The sequence below is a fragment of the Hippoglossus stenolepis genome, chromosome 1, assembly GCF_022539355.2.
Source record: "Hippoglossus stenolepis isolate QCI-W04-F060 chromosome 1, HSTE1.2, whole genome shotgun sequence".
NCBI lineage: Eukaryota > Metazoa > Chordata > Actinopteri > Pleuronectiformes > Pleuronectidae > Hippoglossus > Hippoglossus stenolepis.
Window position 1 is genome coordinate 5,606,891 of NC_061483.1, and position 20,275 is coordinate 5,627,165.

Genomic DNA, 20,275 nt, shown 5'->3' on the forward strand with positions numbered 1-20,275 from the left:
ATGTATTATTATTATTTATTATAATAATTATTATTACTTTACCTTTAAGAGCCAGAGAAAATAATGTATCTTCAGTTGCATTAAAAGATTTCACCTCCTGAATAACTACACGAGCCGCCGCTAGAGGGCAGACGCTTCCCAGGCAAGACGGGAAGTCAAAGCGGATGTGTACATTTTATTTCCGCCGAGGAAGAAGCCAGAGGAAAACAATCACAAACCACTGATGTTTGTTTACTTCTTCTTGCGCGTTTGAAACGTTTTTTACTAATAATCGCGTAGTTTTTTACCAGAAGCGACACAATGCCCGTAATCTGTGCGGCGACCGGCTGCAACAACAAGTTCGTTAAAGGGTCGGAGATACGGTTTTACAGGTACGTTTACACCGGAGGGGCAGAAGCTTCACGTTAGCTTTACTTTTCTAATTCGATTAAAAACGCAGCGTAGAAACAAACACGATTGACTTTGACTTTAAATCACTTGAATATAAATCACGTCCTCTTTAGCAGTGCAGTGTTTTCAGTCTCATTATTCTCTTCGATAACCGATTCAATAATAAAACCTGGTGCAACTCAACAGAGCTGATGTTAGCAGACGTCCTCGTAGCTATGATAAATCTATATTTCCACCAATTATCAAAACAATATGACATCATACAGTGACTTGTATGTTTGCTGGTTTAAGTGTTTGAGTGTCTGTCGCGTGAGAGGAGATGTGTGTGTCAGTCAGTGGAACAGGAAACACAGTGAGAATGAATAATGGATTCAACAAAAATCTGCAAATTCTATACACAAATGTCCTTTAGTCAGTTAAGACAAATGATCCAAATCTAATCGATGAACTGCTTTAAGAAAAAACAAATGGAACTGCCCACCTGTCGATCACTGAAGATCTGTGGGCTGATACTAAACATGCAAGAAAACTCCAAGAACACCTGAGAACATGAAGTCGCCTGCAAGAAGGAGAATCAATCAATCAATCAATCAATCAATCAATAAGGAAAAGACTTGGTTAAATGCAACAAGTGTTTGCAAGCGATGATACCTGCTGGCGTGGGAGGGTGCCCAGGTTTTTCGGATGTGCTTCAGTTATTGTTTAATGTCTTCCCTACTTTTTTATATTAAAAAGAGGTATTTCAATCGTTTTATTTCAAGTTGATCAGAAATCTAATTTGCTCAAACAACTATCAGCGTAAAGCTTAGCTATCAATAAACAAATTGAATATATTTAGAAAAACACAAAGTTGAAGGCAGTAATGCATCTTAAAGATGAGCTCTGCTCGTCACTGACCCTCTCGAAAAGATATATTGCTGGTTTATAATGATATAATGAAATTTGACAACATTTAATCACATGGAATTGTCTTGATTTCGTGTTAGAAAACCTGACATTCAGCCAGTTGAACTGTATCTCGTCTGCTGATGTTCGACAGAAAACGGCAGCACACATTAAACTTTAAAATCCGCTTCATGTTATTCCTTCGATTACAAAGAGCTTTCAGGGTCTAAATATAAATTCTCTGACTTGAGGCAGTGAACTAGAGGCCTAAAGAAATAATAGTACAATAACATAGATAAAGTAGTACATCTTTGACCGATTTGGAAAAGATCTCGTTCTGCTGTTAAAATGGTTCAAACTGGTTTAAAGCCGTCTCCTCCCTCTCCTGTGTCTCAGGTTCCCGCTCAGCAAACCTCAACTGGCCAGCAAATGGGTTCACAGCCTGGGGATGAAAAACTTCCTCCCGACCATCAACACCTGCCTCTGCTCAGAGCACTTCAGGTCCGACTGCTTCAGGGACTACAATGGCAAACAGTTCCTGCGAGAGGATGCGGTGCCCACCGTTTTCACCGGACAGGATTCCTCAAAGGTGCAGACTCACCACATTATATCGAATATTCCTCGGTGGAGTCTGTTTTCTAACTTATTTTGAAAGCGTGGTCTTTTCATTTTAAGAACATTATTTGTTCATTTCACGCTCAGATTTTGTAATGTTTTCCTTCAGAATCCTGCCGTCGCTTTTGCTCGAAACTGTTTGTCTGCACTCAGATTATCTGCTGCTGCACAAACAGTCTGTGCTTCAGTTCCAGCATTTCAGCAAAACTAAATGTGGAACGAAGAAATAATGCTCTCAAAAGGAAAGAACACGCTCTTGAATCAAGATAGGGAAGAAAGTCCATATTCCATCCTAACAACAGGTGGTGATGACAACAAGTCGCTCTGCTTGATAACTGTGAAAATTCCACAGATTGAACTTCGCAAACGAGGAGTCGTACCAAAGGAGACGCCCGTTGTTCCTCAGATCGGAACGCAAGCGGACAGAGACAAAGCGAGAGAAGCCGCCAATCTACGCAGAGAAAAGAGAGGAGGAATGAGGGTGAGATTTCTGCTGCTGCTGTCTGTACTGTGGGTAGATAATGTGTCACCCTCTGAATGATATAGTAATTACATCACCTAACATGTACTTGTACTTGTTGTCACAGGGGGGACGAGGTGGCCGTGGGGGAAAACAGCTGTCCGACAGGTGAGACACTTTTATTCTCACAGATCCATGACATTGTTGTGATAACAGACATTAATAAGTGAGAGAGTGTTTAAATAAATCCCCTGAGGAGAAAATGCATCAAGAACAGACTCTGATTAAAGAGACGACTCGTTGATATCAGTTTTTTTCCTCTGGATCACGCAGGCAGTCGCTCGCAGCCAAAAGCCGAGTGTACGACAACAAAGGGCGACTGCTCTCCAACGCCAAAGACATGTGTGACTGTCTGGACGTGGACTGTATGGGCTGCTTCTACGCCTGCCCCGAGTGCGGCTCGCGCAAGTGTGGGGTGGAGTGCCGCTGCGACAGGAAGTGGCTTTACGAGCAGGTGGAGGTGGAAGGTGGAGAGATAATCCGCAACAAGTTTGCTCTTTAGTTGACGGTGACTCTTAGGTTGTTAAAGATGGATCCAGAGGGATTCTGGGAAACGTTCAGCTCCAGGTCAGTCTGGTTTTTACGGTCAAGACTCTGAAGCTGTGTAAATGGATCTTCCACTTACATCACGTTCCACAACGCTGCCCCCTGTGGCAGTAAACGGAACAGAACAATGTGCGTGTTCTGCTGAATGTCGGATGTGCATTTCCTGGTTTTCTCTTTTCTTTGTCAGTTTTATGTAACAACTTGTGTTAATAAACTTTTAATATTTCACGTCTGCTCTGTTGATTTAATCGAAAAATCCGCAGAGGAGAGATTAACTGAAGTTTTCATGTCCAGCTGCTGCCAGTGAAATTATCTCAAGCTCCACTTTGTGCCAGTGAGATGCTGAATTTAGTTTCTTTCAAAAACATTAATTTACTTTTTTAATTGGATTATTGCAGAAGGGAAAAACATGAAATCATATTATGTAAGAAACAGGGAACTGACGCTAGGGCTCAGACGGTCTAAAGAGAAATTAAGGATTTGACATATACACATTTAATATGATCTGTTGTGCAGTTGGTGTTTATACAGTTTTGTTGTCAGATAAATATTATTCTCCAGAACAGTAACACTTCAATTCATGAGGAATAAATAGTGAAATTAGGAGCCATTCTAACCTGTAATGTTTTGTTTGGGTATTGAATGCAAAATAAACAAAGAAAGATAAAACATTTTGATCTTTGCTACAGTCGCGCTTCAAAACTCTTCCGTCTGTACGATCCCTCTCACTGCGTCTGCACTGAAACAGCTTGATTCCTCATGTTCTGGTCGTCACAGCCAGGAAAAACAAACAACTTTCTCCCGGTGAAGGCAAAGTGAAAAACTGGGTGAGATGTCAGGACAGTATCGTGACCTGTGATAAACCGGATACGACTTTAAATCTTACGCATGACCACTTTTACTCCAGAAGCTGAAGAATGAAAACATCTTTTGGCACAAACCTCCGCCAAGACCCAACAATCCCCCTTAAATCAACAACAATGTAAAAAAACGTCCAATCAGACAATGTTAAAGAGAGCGATAACAGTTCCTCCCTGACCCCCACACATCCTTTCACTAAGTTGGTAAATCAACCAACTAATGGACAAGGTGAAAACAACCTCTGGAGGTCATTATAATAATTAAATATATTATTTAAAGTGTAATTAAAAGGTCGAAGCTAAACCTTAAATCTAATAGTCCGTCTGTCCAGTGCTCAGTCTTGAGAGGTCTAGAGGAGTCCTTCCTCATTTAACATATTTTTAAGGATAAAAGCCATAATACCATTAAGTTTATCACAGAAGGAACCACCGGTCTAATGTTATTACATTCAACAAGAGGCTTTTTAACAAGGAAAGACATTAATTCACGAGTCTGTTAAAAGTCATCTCAGGAATCCTACTGCTATAAACAAACCCTTTTTTAAAATGTCAATATTGCTTCTCTTATTTCCATTAGGACAGGTTGTTTGATTATCACAGACTGGAGGCGTCCTGTCACGTCCCCCTGTGCACTAACAAACTGCAGCAGGTGAGCAGCATGACACAGCACTTCATCACGCTGCCAAGTGACGTCTCATTTGTACACATCCCGTCGTCCTTGAGCTCGGCCCGAGGTCAGGTGTCACAGGCCGCTGTTTCATTTCCCCTGTCTGTGTCCAGGGAGCAAAGGAATCACAACAGAGGGGAGCTTTTTTTTTTTTTTAAGATGTTGTGTAAATGAGACGATTTCGTGTGCAGGACGTTAAAGGAATGCGTTTTCAGTTATGCCGTCTTCATAATGTATCCTTATACAGAAGCTCATTTTTTAAAGGGGCTATGTATAAATAAAGCTTATTAATATTTATAAAACCGCGTCGGTGTGTGCAGAGAGCGAGTCATTCATCACAGTGGCTGACGTTTTGCTACAAACTCTAATTTAAACGGAGCAAATTGACTTTGCACAGAGAACAGACGATGCTTTAAGATGCGAGCCTCTCGTCCTGCCGGCTGCAGGCGGGGGCATCGATCACAAGTGTTTCCAGACTCCGCTCGTCACTGTCTGACTCTGTGACCCTCGGCCGCAGCTTCATCACCTCCCGTCTCGACGGCGGCGACAGTGTCCTGTCCCGGCTCCCCAGCATCAACCTGGCTCCGGTGTGAGCTGCCAGGGTTCTCACCTGCAGCTCATCCCCCCCCACACCCCTAATCCATCTTCACCGCAGTCCAGTCATCAATTACAAAACCCTCATCCTCGCCTATAAATCCCTCTGTGCCCAGGCACCCTTGTACCTGTCTGACCTCCTCCACCCCTCCACTCCATCCTGGAAACCTTTGTCATCGGACACGGCCTCGCTCTGCAGCCGCTGCACCATCCGGAGAACCTACAGTGACGGGGCATCAGCCCCCCCCCCCCCTCTGGAGCTCTCTCCCATCGGAAATCTGCACTGCCCCCCAATCTCTGGACACTTTTAAAACTCAACTCAAAACACAAAAACAAAACGAACCCAATCAAATGTTGGTGTGGATCCAGATCATCCCGGTGTAACAGGCCAAATTAACCCCCGCCCAGATTAAACCTGGGTATACTTTGGCCCAGGCCAGAGTATACCCTGGGGATAAACTGTCCTAGGCCAAACTATACCCGGGGGTGTAAAATAACCTTGGCCAGACTATACCCCTCCAGGCAGGGCCGGTCCTTCCTATAGGGGACAAAGGCGGTTGCCTAGAGCACCACCTAGAGGGGGGCGCCAAAAACTGCGCCTAGCAAAAACAAAAAAAAAATATATTTATTTATTTATTTTTTGCTGGGCAGAGTAATCTTTGATCTTTGTGGATGTTTTGATGTTGTTATCAGTGTTTAACTTTGAACATTTATATTGTAGCGAGGACTTGCTAGTCTTAGAAGTTGAAGTTTCAGGACGTAGTAATCTTTGATCTTTGTGGAAGTCTAATATTTTTTCTGTTTTTCTGGTTGAAGTAATAAAAGTCTATGTTTTAGAGTTTTAAGATTTAAGTCAGTTAGCTTTCTCACTTAACTTACCTGACAAAGCTGAACCCCCAATAAAATGTTGAAAAATTAAGTAATTCTTGTGTATATCACTCAACACTACTGATATCATGGGGGTATAATCTGGCCTGAGGGGTATAAATTGGCCTAGGCCATAATATACCCGGGGTATAATCTAGCCTAGGCCCCTTTAACCCCAGGTATAGTCCGGACTGGGGGTATACTATGGCCTGTTACACCGGCATTTGTTCTCACTTTCTTAAATATTGCGCGATAGGCCATTTTCTTATGTTTTCATTGCTTACGTGCAGAAGCGTCACAAGCTGCGTGGAAACATGAGCTGGGGGGTCCTTGAGAAGAGTTGATTGCTTAAGTCTGCAGCAACAACAACTCTGTGAGAACCCCTTTAAATTCTATGTTCAGTTATACAGGCCTGACTGCAACGCGCCATGGTTGGAAACCCCCCTGACAAGACCCTATGCTTCTATCTTTCTGGGGCCCTCAAATTCCCTTGAAACACTCCTGCTCACGATGTATGTTCATGTTTATGACCAGAACCATTCATGAGGGACTGAATCCTTCACGTCACGTTTTGTTTTTTTGACAACTTTTGGACGAACTGCAACTAAATGTTTCTTCAGACGTTCATGGTCCCCAGAGGAAATGTAGTAACTCTGATCTTAGTGTCATTTTGTCTACTCGGCAGCTCTGCTCTCATTCAGAACGATGCAATTTCCAAGAAAAGTACACGTCAATCTGCGTCCTCTGAGCCCTGTGTGTTTTAAGGAGTAGTTAATAAAAGATAGAAGTCATAATACGTGTTTGGGATCATGCTGGATACAACACTCCCCCAAAAACATCCACTGTCTTCAGCCTGACACAAACCCATCTACCACATGACTGCATCCATTTCCTCCCGGCAGCCGAGGAGGCCGAGCGACACACTCGTCTATAAACTTGATAAAATGTCGATGTAAGTATTGGCCGCAGCCGTCATCAGAGAGAGAGCGAGGAGAGAGCAGCAGCCTCCGGGGAGCGGCCGGACAAAAACAAGCTGCTATTAAAGGACACCAGTGACCTGAATGGACTGAAATCTGTCAGCAGATATCCAGCCTGCAGTGCATCGAACTGAGACTGATGAGCGTGTGTGTGTGTGTGTGTGTGTGTGTGTGTGTGCGTGTGACAAGGTCTGAAACAAAATCTATGCCAGAATGTGAAAAGGTCTCAGGTCTGTCAGGATGTTGACAGAGAAGATGAAGTAACTGAGCCGTCACAACTTTCTCTCCCTGATTAAAGATGGATCATAAGGACGGACGGGAACACGGCTTCCACACAGTGAAGCCAACGCGTTGCGTTCGCCCCCTGCTGGCTGGTTGTAGTAACGCTCATAAACCCCAACTTCTCAATTTTAGCGGATGGGACATGGGCCACACTAAAACTACAACTACACGGCAAATTAATTGTTGTTTTTTAAGTTTTTTAGTTATTTGATGTTTATATACAGTTCTGTGGTTGTCATACATTTTCTAATTAGGACTCAATATGAAGAACAACTGAGGGCGAAGGGATTGTCTTGATTCTTTTGTAGGAATCTGTTCTTAAATGACAACTTTGAATTTGACTCTATGATATATAAAATAAAATAAAATAAATAAAGATTAGATTAAATACATGCTATTACAATGTTATTTGATCATTTTCTTGTATTTTACATCAATCTGCAATATCAATAAATTTGACATGACTTGATGCAACATAAAAAGTGAATTACAAACCATCTTAAATATGAACAAAATTGAACAACAGTAGCTGTTGGGATATTTCAGTCTGGATGACGACAGTGAAAAGTGAAAAACATCGAAAATGATCTTCAATTGCTGCTTTTCTCTTTATTATATCACTTTTTTATTGAATATCTGTTGGTCCCAGGTCCTGATGTAGAGACATCACTTCAGGCTGTGAAAGGTTATGAGAGACATTTTACTGTATATCTTTTTACATGAACAAATTATGAATAATAAATAAAATAATAATTACAGGCCCCACAATTATCTATTATATATTGTTAGTGTAAGTTTTTGCCTCTGCTGCGATGAACATGGGATTTGGGCGTTGTTTTGGATTTGAGATATCAGATATCCATGATTTCCAACCTTTGCCTCAGGGTCTGGGACTGATTCATTCAATCCACCCTGAGCTGGAGAAGTTACGTCTTCAGGGGAATTACTCAGCTCTGGTTCAGGTTTCCACTCTTCTTCTGCTTTTTATCTGCCAATGCTGCCAGAAAATATAAATCTCTAATGAACTGCTTCAATTCAAACCTTCTCAGATTCCTTCACGTCACATCTGTCCTCTGCCGGCTTCACACCTCTGGCTGCTTCTATTGAAATAAGACACGTTGGTGCAGTGATAAAGTTCAGGCAGCTGCTCACACAGTATCTTAAGGGCACCGTCCATCTCCTGCTGCCAGCGTCGTCCTCACTCGTCACTTCAGCTGCTCTGAACTTTTCCTCTAAGCCTGTAAACAAGTTAAAAACCTCTCTCCTCTCCTCTCCTCTCCTCTCCTCTCCTCTCCCTCTCCTCTCCTCTCCTCAAATTTCTCTTCTCTCCTCTTCTCTTCTCATTTTCTCTCCCGAGCTTCCTTCAGTCTGAAGAAAACCTTTTCTCCCACATCTCATTCCTTTTCCAGCCTCATCGATCCTTCTGTTCCGTTATACGTTCAATCATTAATCACTTCATTGATTGTTACACTCTTTATGGCACTTTGGTTGATATCAAATACAACTTTTCAGATTAAGTGTAACTGCAATGAAAAGCCTCTGAGGGTGAAGGATAGCCTGTGTACAATGCTAAGATCTTATATTGTCATAATGCAATTTCGTTGTGACGTGAATAAATGATGATAAATGATTAGTTAATCTTAGTAAACTGTGGCCATCCTGTCACTAACATCAATATTGTCTCCAATATTTTCTGACCATATTTAAGTTGACCTATTTTTGTTTTTAATCCACATATTATAATTATTATTGACTGTGTGAGGAAGAGGGAGAACCCTGACAAACCCCAGCAGACACAGGGAGAACATACAAGAGGCGTTTTTGCGAGTCCCAGAAAGTGGAACACACAATTTCTGGAGAATCCATTTATGAGAAAAACAATTCTGCAGACCTTAAAATACACCCAGACTGTCACAACAAGCCCCGTGGTGCCACTCGCTCTTTTACGAGTGATCTTTTAAAGGCAATAAGAACCAATATTTCATTGTTTGCAGCTGCATATTTTTTCTCCCCCTCTTTATTTAGAAAAACGACTCGTCCTTCTCCCTCCCACCAGAGTCATAATTGCACCTTTCAGCAAACACGAAATACTAAAATGAATCAAAACACGGTGGGTTTTTTCCCAGTGACCTTCATTCAGCGCTGACAACACATTGTACCGTTGAACCTGAACTCGACGCCGTCCACAGTGAAGCAGCTGGTAAGTTGACAAGTCACCACACTTAGCGTCGTTATTAACAACTGGTCGTGTTAGTGAGTTAGTTCTGTCTTGAGCAGAGGCCTCCGCCTTGTCCGTGACACTAACAATGTGCAGACTCAGAAACTACACGTGCTATTGGCTAAGAAGTAAGGGCTCCTCCATCCTGTATCGTAGGAACAATGACGGTCCCTGGTGGACTTAGAGGCGGAGAGCTGATTTATTCTCCTCATTTCTCTGCAAAGTCCATTAGTTTGTCCATTAGTTCTGCTCTGCTGGGATCTGGGATTCCAGTTTCCCCCGAATTATAAAGCGAAGAGATAAAAAAAACAAAGCAGAGGCAGAACTGGTCCGTGTTTCTTCCCAGGGAGAGAATATTTCATGTTTTTTTGCTGACTGCTCACATGAACGTTTCCTCAATCCAAAAAGCACAGAATACCGGCTGTTTGTACTTTCCCTTCTTTCTGATGAGCAGTTTTCTTTTTTTTATTTCAGGGCAAATAATTCACTGTGACACAATATAATGGCTGAGATTCACAGGTTATGCCCGAGAACACAGAACGTACCACACGGAGGCTTTAAGGGGGAGTAGTTTTAATTGCTTATATGATACAACACATTTCAAAGATTAGGAAACAAACACTTGAGCGTTTATTTCAGTCCAGTGTGGACAGAGAGAGAGAGTGAAGGGTGGTCAGACAGCCGGGTATGTCTCCGGGAAAGGGGCTGCAGTCAGTGTCGTCCAGGTTACATATGGAGCAGTGGCAGTGTCTGGCCACAGGGTAGGTGACAGCCACCGGACAGCCGTTAATGTGTTTCACCTCGTACGACCAGTCACCGTTACAGCTATTCTGTTTATCCGGACCTTCTTTGCTGATGTAGACCGGATCCTGTCGTCGACGACAACAACAACACACACACAAACACAACGATTTCAGAGGAAAACAAAAAGTGAAGGAATGACAAACCCTTTATATAGATGCTTCTCAATTTTCAAATGAATAACATCTTATGAGAAATGTACCTGACATGTGACTTTTACCTGCAATCTTCACAAATCAATCAATCAATAAATGTTTGATGACCTAGTACAGGTTAGTACAGTAGATGATCAGAGCACAGATCAAATAGTAAGACCAATGAAAATGAAACACAAATGCAATAATACAACAAACGACTTAAAAGACTAATTTTACAATTAAATGATTACCCATGATCCCCGGCTTCCTAAATCAGAAAAGCTGCTGCATCAAATCCACCAAACTCTGTATAGAATTCTTCATATTTAAAAATTGTTCCTGGTTGATAATGGAGATAAACGCTGGTTCTGAATAACTTCCAAGTCTTTTTAACCGATCCACAGTTCAGCTTCACTAACTTACTGGACCTTATTGTGACGATTGGAGCTGCAACTCTCAGTGAGTTCCACATTTCTCACAGGAGATCGAACCCACTCACCAAAGTTACATAGAGCAAGAACAGACACTCAGGGTGAGGAGTGAGAATGAAAGAGGAAACATTCTCCACATTTACAGTGCACACGTCTCACTATGGACAAGTTCGAGGCAGAGCTGGAACCGCCCGTTACCTTGTTGTAGCACTGTCCTGCACACACGGTGGTGTCGATGTACTCGGTGCTGCCACAGCTCTCCACGGGGATCCTGACGTTGGTCGGACGGCAGTCGAAGCTGCAGCCCTGCCCCGCCCCTGCCACTGCCGCCAGCACTGTTGCCATGACGACCAGCTGCATCCTCTGCTGGGTGCAGCACAGACGTCTGCCACGAGAGGGGAGCAGGTCTCGCGTCACACATTTGAAACCGTGTCAGAGGATCCGAGGAAGTTAATGTGGGTTTAAGTGTGACAGTGATGCTTTTTTTCTAATAGATCAAAACTTAAGGTCAATTAAATAACTTTTTTCTGGACGTTTCAATCACATCTCAGATTTAAGGTTGAGGTACGAAATTTGTCAAACTCCTGACAAGCGTATTTGTTTTCAAGGTCAAACGTGAACTGTGAATTACATCTCTGCGTATTTTTGACACTATGAACAACACAAATTGGGAAAAAACCCCTCAAAGATTCATCTCTCCTGTAAAGCAGAGAATTAAATTAGGATAACACAGGAGATAAGTGGGGACATTGTCATTTTCAGTGTAGTTAGTGTTGTTAAAACGTTCTTCAAGCTGCGTCTTTAAACAACAGTCTGTAGAAAACAAGCGATCAGGGAATAAAGATGAATAAATCATAAGAAGATAAGAAGAATTTACATATTTAAAAAAAAACTTTTTAGAGTTAAACTCACCTGAGGTTTCATCCTCAGTGCCAAGAAAATGATTAAATTATAGTTGTCAGAATATACGATACCTTAAATAACCTCTACATACACGGAATAAATATTATTTATGAATACATATTATTTTAGCAACACTACAGTGATGCAATCAATATACGATAAACCTATGATAAATCATGTTTAGTAGTTTGCATGTAGTCTACACGAGTCCTGAACAGGAGACGTACCTTAAGAGCTCTGTTGTCGCTTTGAATCTCTGTTGTGAGTCTTGTTCCTTCTCTTACTCAGTAAACATCTGTACCAGCGTTCAGCCTGTGACTCTCTCCCTCCGCTACTTAAATAGTGCTGCACATAAATCCATTTAATCTGTTTGGCCTTGGTCGGGGGCTATTTTTCCTTCCCGGTGAGACTTAAAAAGGCGAATCCCAGTCTCTTTTCCTTCAACAGTTCAGGGATCGGCTCGTGGCTCAAGGCCTTTCCTCCTACACACGAGGAGGAGCGAGTCGGTATCTTCAGAGATCTTGTTTGGATTACGCGAGTGAATGGTTTAGATGGATCACAGAAACATAAACACCCATCTGCCCCCGCAGCGAGACGGAAAACACTGACAGTAATTAATACGCCACCCTTCTCTCTATGACTTTGTGTTATTTTTTTCCAGTGTGTCAAAGGCAATAACTTGTCTATGTATATGCACTTTAGTGATAATGTATACAAAATATGCGTAGCTTACTGAAAAACCTTTTTATTGCTTTCCATAAAATTCAAAATCAATTCATGACCAACTTAATTACAAAGCCTTTTCAGAGAATACACCAAAAATGTGACATTTTAAGTGTTTGTTGCATCTTCCAAATAATTCTGCCGAAAGTTTTTTTGTTTGTTGAAAAATGAGACCATCCAAGTGAAGCGGTACAGAGTGTTGACTTCAGCCCATTCATCTCAGGAGTGAGATTCAAAAACACTGTAATATTGAAAAAGACTCGGCCGGTGACTTGATGCTAAAAGAAAAACTAAAAGAGTTTCCCAAAGTGAATTTAAGAACTTTTCTGTTCACGATTCCAAAACTGATTCATCAACGTCTACAACTGCAGAGAGAGGCTCCATCAGCAGGAATAGATCCGTATGAATAATCAGACCCTGGAACATCTTTTATTACTAAGGTGCCATTTATTTTTCACTGGGATCCAGTGGTTGAGGGATTCATTAAATCATCAGGTTACAGGCTGGGAAATGTACTTTAAATATCCAAAGTAAGTTAAGTACAAGTAGTACTTTTCTTGACTCAATATAGTTTTTTGCAGCTGAAGATGCCTTCCGAACCTAAGGTCTGTTGCATTAAGTAACCAGAACAGCACTCAGAAGAGCAAACACCTCCATCAAGGCCTCTTGAATTCAATCAAGCTGCATTCACTTCCACACACTCATAGATATCAGTCCCCTTAATACACCTGTTCTCTGTCAAAACCTCCCTCGACCACAATATCAGAGAAAGTGATAAAGGATTCTTGGACGTGCCTCTTCTGTCCAGATCTACCCCAGAATCTGTATGGTTTCTTTCTCTGCTTATTTCTTATCCTTCAACCAAGTTTTGTGAAAATCATTCAGATGTTTTTTTTGCGTAACAAACAAACAAACCTCCCTGGCAGAGGTTTCTTTATTTGGTTTCTTACATTTACTTTTGTAAAAAATACTTTGCATATTGAAACACCTCTTCATTTAGACACTGTGTTACACACAACATCTATTGTCCATCCAGAGAGGGGGGGGTTAAGAACAGAGGATGCCACACCTTGTTGAGCCCTATGAGGCAAATTGTGATTCGTGAATATGAGCTATACAAATTGATTGATTTGATTAATTGAGAGGTAGAAAGCCATTCCACACTGAACTAATCATCTATAAGTCCTGCATTAAAGTGAAAGTATCCGCAAAATGTGCTTCAAGTATCAAAGTGACTCCAAACTGTGCTTTCAGTTCTTTTCTATACTCCTGCTTGACTCGCTTTCGTCAGTGTGTGTTGTGTTCAGTCAGCACTGCACCACGAGCTGGACACTCTGCAGTGACAGTGGAATATTGAGGCAGCAGCCACAGTTCATCCAACTGCTCCTCCGTCTGCCCTTGCGGCCTCCAGGGACTCCTTGCTCCCCAGCGTCCTGCTGAACTGCTGTACCTGCCTAACAAGGACTGCCAGGACTTTAACAGAGCGTCTGCCACGTCCTCTGAGGTGCTGCTTCCTTTAGGAAATCTCAGCTGAAATGCATCACTGCTGCTAATGCGGTTTGTCCTTAATGAACACCAGTCGTAGCTGATTAATCTCGTATTCGGAGAAGGACACATCATTAGTCATTTCCTGACTAGCTGGTAATTCTTCTATAAAATGAGTGCATCCGCACTGAAAATTGATGTATTAAGTGCGCAGCTGAAAACATTAGGGTCCGTGCCTGCGCTGCATTGATATGCTAATCACATAAAGTGGAACCTGGAAAGGGCAGGTAAGACTTTCAAGTACATGTCAATATTATGGGTCTAAAAATAGCTAATTTGTGCTGCAGCGAGCTCAAACAAAACAATAGTCTAGAGTATTAAAATGAGATTCCCCCGTGAGCATCTCACTTCTCTCTGCCGCAGCCGTAAGAGGAGAAGGCCTGCACTGTAATGTCACATTAAAGTCTCCTGGGAATCAATTTGGAAATGATGGATGAGGTGATGGTTTCAGTGCCCAGAACGATTTTCTGCTTCGTAACTCTTAAAACTGCAATAAATAAAAAAAAACATCACCTTTGGGGCGCGAGAGCTCAACCCAGTTTTTATATGAAGCCACATATAAAACAGCTCCGAGCTGATGCTGACATCACGGATTTGAGTCGTGGGTCATTGGGTTTTAACTTGGGGAACAGAATCTTCTCGCTTTTTTTATCAACAGGCCGTAAACCCAGCGATAACAGGACTAACAACATCCACAAACCCACTCAGTCACACGCCGCTCCCCTCCTCCGCCTCCCCTCGCCTCCTCTGCCGCTCCATCTGCTACAGTGCGAGCTCGTGATCACGGTTACAAACAGAAACACACTCCTGGAAGACAATTGTGTCGCATGCAAAAGAAAACCCACTGGTCGAGGCCCTGAACACACTGCATCACGTCCCTCCTCCCTCCACAGACGCCTCCACAGCGCTGCCAAGGACAAGACTTTTGTTTGGTGACTGTGCTGCATGTGTGTGTATGTGTGTGTGTGTGTGGAAGTAGGTGGTAGGTGTGTGTTTGTGTGTATCGACTGCTCGGAGATTCTCCACTGCCTCCTGTTCTCTCTGTTCACTCGACTGTTTTTAAATCCTGTTGGTTCTAAATCCCACAGAGATCATTGGTCCAAATTGACCTAAAACAAGCCTCCACACACCTGTGACACCTTCACTGGTCACCGAGAGAATCTGAACATTTCTTTTGAATTCATTTAACTAGTAAAGCTTTATTTTATGTCCTCATATTTATAAGTACTATATAGATATTTCATACGCAGCATAATGCAGGTGTTAGCAGATATACTGTATTATGTAGGGTTTACTCGTGACTCAGAAGTGGACAGTAAAACAAAGGTGTAATAATAATGTAACTCCTCATAGGTGAAGTTATAATATCTGTGTCTGTACCTAAGCACATCACACTAAAATCTATTAGATATTTCATTTTACTTGGTTTAATCAACTTATTACCAACAAGTAAGCTGGTATCAAGTGTCTGATGATGTGTGTCTGATCGAATCATGTGATGTGTCTGGTGCGAAAGACAATTTGTCTGGTTCTATTGGCAATGTTGGTGCAGAAAAAAGATACTAAACTTTAGCATCTGGTAATCTGCTTTTTTACAGGCAAAATCAAAAGGCAAACATTGTTCTCTTCATATAAGTTGACCTCACAGAGCTGGATGTGTTCACTGTGTGTGTGTGTGTGTGTGTGTGTGTGTGTGTGTGTGTGTGTGTGTGTGTGTGTGTGTGTGATGCAGGATGGAGTTGTAAACAGATGAAGCTCTGTTGCAGCTCTGGCATCAGCTCAAAGTGCATGTGAACCTGTGAGGCCCCTTCTATCCTCACTCCATCACCCTCGAATTATTACTGACCTCCCCTGGTGCTGACTGAGGAGCACACTCAATGAAGTGCAAGGAGTGAGTGTGCATGATGTGTGTGTGTGTGGGTGTGTGTGTGTGTGTGTGTGTGTGTGTGTGTGTGGTGGGTGGAAAATTGCCTCCATGTTGTGCAGGGCATGAACAGCTCCTCTAATATCTTATAGGTAAGTATCTGAAACACAGAGAGAGAGAGAGAGAGAGAGAGAGAGAGAGAGAGAGAGAGAGAGAGAGAGAGAGAGAGAGAGAGAGAGAGAGAGAGAGAGAGAGAGAGAGAGAGAGAGAGAGAGAGAGACGACTGTGAGAACGAGCTCTTTAAAGAACCGCTGAGTGATGCCTGCACCGTCAGCAGCACCAATTATTTCACAAGGTAAAACCATCTGCCTTAAATTTTCCAGATTTCCTCTTATGAAAACAAAGCAGGGCATCTTTCAGAGATTCGGCACAAGCAACCCAAAAATATCTGGTAGTAGAACTAGAGGTTTTAAAAAACACCTCAGGGAATGATTAGGATTCCTTAGAGGAATCGTATCTGTTCTCCGGTTCTGGAATAACACGCTGTTCTTGTCCTAATTAGAGTTTTTGAGTGGAATGGATGGACTGAATCAAATGGACAGGACTTCAGGGGCTGCACTGATTACTGCATATCCCACTTCCAGGCCTGCAGTGTGTACCTGCAGAAAGAAAAATCCAATTCTCGGCACAATCAAATTAAATCGGGGAGGTTCCAAAGGTGTAAATTAGACCTTTACTGTCCCATAGTGCACAAGAAAGGGGATCAAAATAAATCTGTGGTGGCAATCGAGTGGTTGATCAATAACAGTGACTCGACAGTTAGCTCGCCGAGATGCTGAGATCTTTTGTTTTTCAAACTCAGCACACCTGCTCTCACTATGTGCACTACTGACCAACACCATCCGCACTAACGTCTGCTGTAAGACTGTTGAAAAGATGGAGCTAAAAGTCACATTACAGAATAATGCAGAGTGTAATGATTCACTATCTAACCTCATCATTTTAAGTCAGAGTCCTTTTCTTCATGGTAAGACTGTGACGTCAATCTAATTGATCTAATAATTCCAAAAAATCTCTTGTGTGTCTGTCTGTGTGTATGTGACTCACATATTTCGAGAGGTGTTCATCTCGTCGGCTTCACACTTGGCGTGTGTGTTGTTCAGGGCCGAAGGAAGTGCAGAGTGGAATTTGGTGCAATTTAACAACAACTGATTTCTCCAGTTCGGGGTTCTGCGTACTGACTGTCCATTCACATCTATTTTTACAGAGTTATGAAGTCCTTGTTCCAACTTCGGTGTGTTCATCTGCTTGGAAGTTGGAATGTGTGAAAACAAACATGGACACTGTGAACACAATATGTTGTATTTGTGTGTTTAGGGCGTTAAAAAAACCCCACCTCGACACCTCTGTCCAATATTTGCATAGTAAACAAACAGCAAAGAAAGAGGATGTTGTGTTAGAGAAATGTTTCTCATAAGTTTGCAAGAGACAGAAATATAACAATTGACAAACACACATTTAAATCTATTTGGAGCTGATTGTAAAATTAAGTTATTTAGCTTATACTAAAACATTTCCGCTGACTTTCCAAGTTGTTGCTCCGACCTGAGATGTCAATTGTCAACATGTCAATTTTCCCAGTCGGGAGCAAACTTTCCTGATCACGCCGAAACCACGGGAACGCACAGTGAGTCGACGTGGTCATGTTTACCGTTTCAGAAGAGAAGGCGGCAACCAGCATCACCACAGATCGAGCAAACAGCCCATTCCCAAGAAAACAGGTTTAGAACGGGCACTGCACTGGTTTTATTTCTAATTGCAGACGTCAGCACAGACCTTTAGATGATTTATTGCATCGGCCACTAATCATCAAACTGCTTGTTTGTTTCAGGTACGACGCTCAAAAACAACTGTCCTTTCGTCAGGTATCATTATTCCCACAAACTGTGGAGAATACCTGTGTATGAATAATAGTTAATGAGGCCACATTTATAAAAAATCACCAACATATTCATTACACTTACTTGTCTGAGGGTTTCCAATACTCATCACTCAAAAGAGGTCATGCATTCTTAATAGCTTGTTTCAAAAGTAATGCCTTCTTTGACTAATTAATACCTGAACACATCGTCAACACGGCCATTTGTTAGTCTGCGTGTCGCGGCACAGTCTCCACACTCGTGACTGTACTGTGAGAAAAATCCGGTTGTTTCAGGTCATGTGAAAGATGAAGAACACAGGGAGTAAGGAGCTCTGCTGTTTCCGGGCCGAGAAGGTGACCTTTAATTATACACTGTGTGAATGTGGTGCTGTGGTTTTAAATTGTATTACTCTGATTAGACGGTGAGGTGTGTGTGAAAGTGATGTGGTCACACTGAGCTCATTACACCTCAGTCCTGTTGGGGGACATTTTCTGATGAGGCCCAGACTCAGTCACTACGTTTACATGGACGGGAATACACTGACCCAATTCTATAAGGTTCTATAAGGAGAAGACTGCTTGCTGATAGGATATCCCTTTCATATTCCTGTTTACAAGTTCATAGTCTGATTATGACTCACTCGCTTGTTTACACTGGAACCCAGGACATGTGTCGTCAAGCGGTTGGTAACGGTCACATGTCGATGTCGCTTCATGCGGGGAAAACTCCAATAAGACGTTATACTGTGATTAAACACGTCAACACAACCTGGCGACCGCAGGGCCCCCGAGCAGAGCGCTGCTACACTTCACGGCTTGTTGTTATTGTCAACTCTAGATTTATGAATGTTTTATTCTTTTTTCATTTCCCAGCACTTTTTTTTTTTATTAGAAAACAAAGTTTGGCTGAGATCTGAAAACCTTCAGACCTCTGAAAACTTCCTTGAAATATAACCCAACAGAGAGAAACCTGGAACAAGCAGGACTGATGTGAACACGTAGCTGTTGGCCACACAACTCTGCCTCCGGGATATGATGTTCATTCTTGCGTTAACAGTAGAATATGTAGAGGATGAGAGGAAAACAAAAACTTGTCGAATTCAAAGAGTCTTTTTTTCTGTTGTACGTTGCCTGTACTTCCTGGTTGAAGCTAAGACAAACCTCAGAGCTCCTGGTTATAGCCCTTGTTATGTTGATTTGCATTATATTTCCATATTGCAAGTTCATTTAATCTTTTCCTCCTGAAAGGTAATCAGTAAGTACAGTAATCAGTCACTCTTTCAATCTTCACTCATTCATCTCCATCTTCACTATGTTGCAATAATGCAACATAATCTTTCTTGGCTTCTATTCCACAGAAACATTAATTTGAATATAAATTTTACATAGCTAACTAAAGAGTCGGTATCAATTATTCACTTGCATTTTGTTCCAAATATATGCCACCTCCTATTGCTGCGTTTACAACTATTAATGACATAAACAAACCTTTGATTTAGAGGGCTGTTAAACTCTGCATTAACAGATCTCTAAATCAGTTCAGGAGAGAGAGAGCTGATCTTAGGTGCGTTCAAACACGAGTTCTGCCTCGAAGGGAGCAACAGAGGCTAAGTTGTATTTCCTCTTGGTTTAAAAGCATTAATGTTCCTCGACAACATCACTTATTTATATTTTCATGCCTCGAGCAAAAAGAACATTTATAAAAAAGCTCTCACTCTCAAACCAGCTGGAATTTTCCAGGGTTGATGTTTGTACATCACAGACATTTATTTGGCTGCATGTGTGGATTTGATTTGTATATACGTGGTTTAATATTGCTTCCACTATGACAAGACACTGAAGTTGTGTTATATTGTAATATAACAGATTGTACATCTGCAGCATTGGCACAAATTCAGGGTTTTTTCTCTCTGTTTATTTATTGACTGAACTTTTCTTGGATACACTTAAAGGATAATGAACAAATACCATGAATTCACTTCTAAGATAAGTGCTCTATATGCTTAATCAAATATCAAAGTATAAAACAACAAAACTAAATTGAGTTTATATTTTCCTGCTTAGTCACAGGGGAGACTGCACATATATGAGGATTTCTTAAGGTTTGTGAAGCAGAGAGTTCGTCAGTTAATTGATTAGCCTGGAAAATCCAAGGTGACAGGTTCAGATGTCTTGTTTAGTCTAAAACCTATAAAGATAATCAGCTTACTGTGAAATAAAACTGGGAAAATAGACACTTGAGAGACAGGAAACAGCATTTTTAGTTTTTAGGGTTAATTATGATTTGATAGGCCTGGTGCAGTGTTTCAGTGCAGAATATAATGGGGGGAAAGAATATGTTGGAATCGGTGTAGATGTCTCCACTGCTGTAAATTCAGACTTTTACACGTCTGTGCAGGTTCAGGTGAAATATTGTTTTGGATTTCTTGTCCTGTGGCGCAAACTGGGTGAGGACAAAATACCGAAACGTTTCCCAGACTGATTCCTAAGAGTAAAATATATATTTTCTAAACCCAGCAGTGCCCTGTT

At 41.8% G+C, this 20,275-nt stretch overlaps 2 protein-coding genes across 2 annotated transcripts; one reads left to right on the forward strand and one right to left on the reverse strand.

Annotated features, from left to right (window-relative positions):
* The first annotated feature begins 152 nt into the window (after nucleotides 1-152).
* LOC118114342 (ADP-ribosylation factor-like 14 effector protein) lies at nucleotides 153-3,184 on the forward strand. Its single transcript, XM_035164752.1, has 5 exons — nucleotides 153-371; nucleotides 1,672-1,864; nucleotides 2,243-2,371; nucleotides 2,478-2,518; nucleotides 2,684-3,184. Exons 1-5 carry the CDS (start codon nucleotides 301-303, stop codon nucleotides 2,910-2,912), a joined length of 663 nt encoding a protein of 220 aa, XP_035020643.1. The 5' UTR covers nucleotides 153-300; the 3' UTR covers nucleotides 2,913-3,184.
* A 6,793-nt stretch (nucleotides 3,185-9,977) lies between these two features.
* On the reverse strand, nucleotides 9,978-12,074 carry fshb (follicle stimulating hormone subunit beta). Its single transcript, XM_035151359.2, has 3 exons — nucleotides 11,921-12,074; nucleotides 10,989-11,175; nucleotides 9,978-10,290 (listed from the first exon to the last, which is right to left on the reverse strand). The coding sequence occupies exons 2-3, from the start codon at nucleotides 11,148-11,150 to the stop codon at nucleotides 10,057-10,059; spliced, it is 396 nt and encodes a 131-aa protein (XP_035007250.1). The 5' UTR covers nucleotides 11,151-11,175; nucleotides 11,921-12,074; the 3' UTR covers nucleotides 9,978-10,056.
* Nucleotides 12,075-20,275: the final 8,201 nt, after the last annotated feature.

Excerpts from the sequence above, each read along its gene's own strand:
- LOC118114342 (XM_035164752.1), top strand. The coding sequence starts at position 301 with ATGCCCGTAATCTGTGCGGCGACCGGCTGCAACAACAAGTTCGTTAAA. Across the intron at positions 2,372-2,477 it reads AAAAGAGAGGAGGAATGAGG|GGGGGACGAGGTGGCCGTGG; the intron begins GTGAGATTTCTG and ends TTGTTGTCACAG. Across the intron at positions 2,519-2,683 it reads GGAAAACAGCTGTCCGACAG|GCAGTCGCTCGCAGCCAAAA; the intron begins GTGAGACACTTT and ends TGGATCACGCAG.
- fshb (XM_035151359.2), bottom strand. The coding sequence starts at position 11,150 with ATGCAGCTGGTCGTCATGGCAACAGTGCTGGCGGCAGTGGCAGGGGCG. Across the intron at positions 10,291-10,988 it reads CAGGACAGTGCTACAACAAG|GATCCGGTCTACATCAGCAA; the intron begins GTAACGGGCGGT and ends CGTCGACGACAG.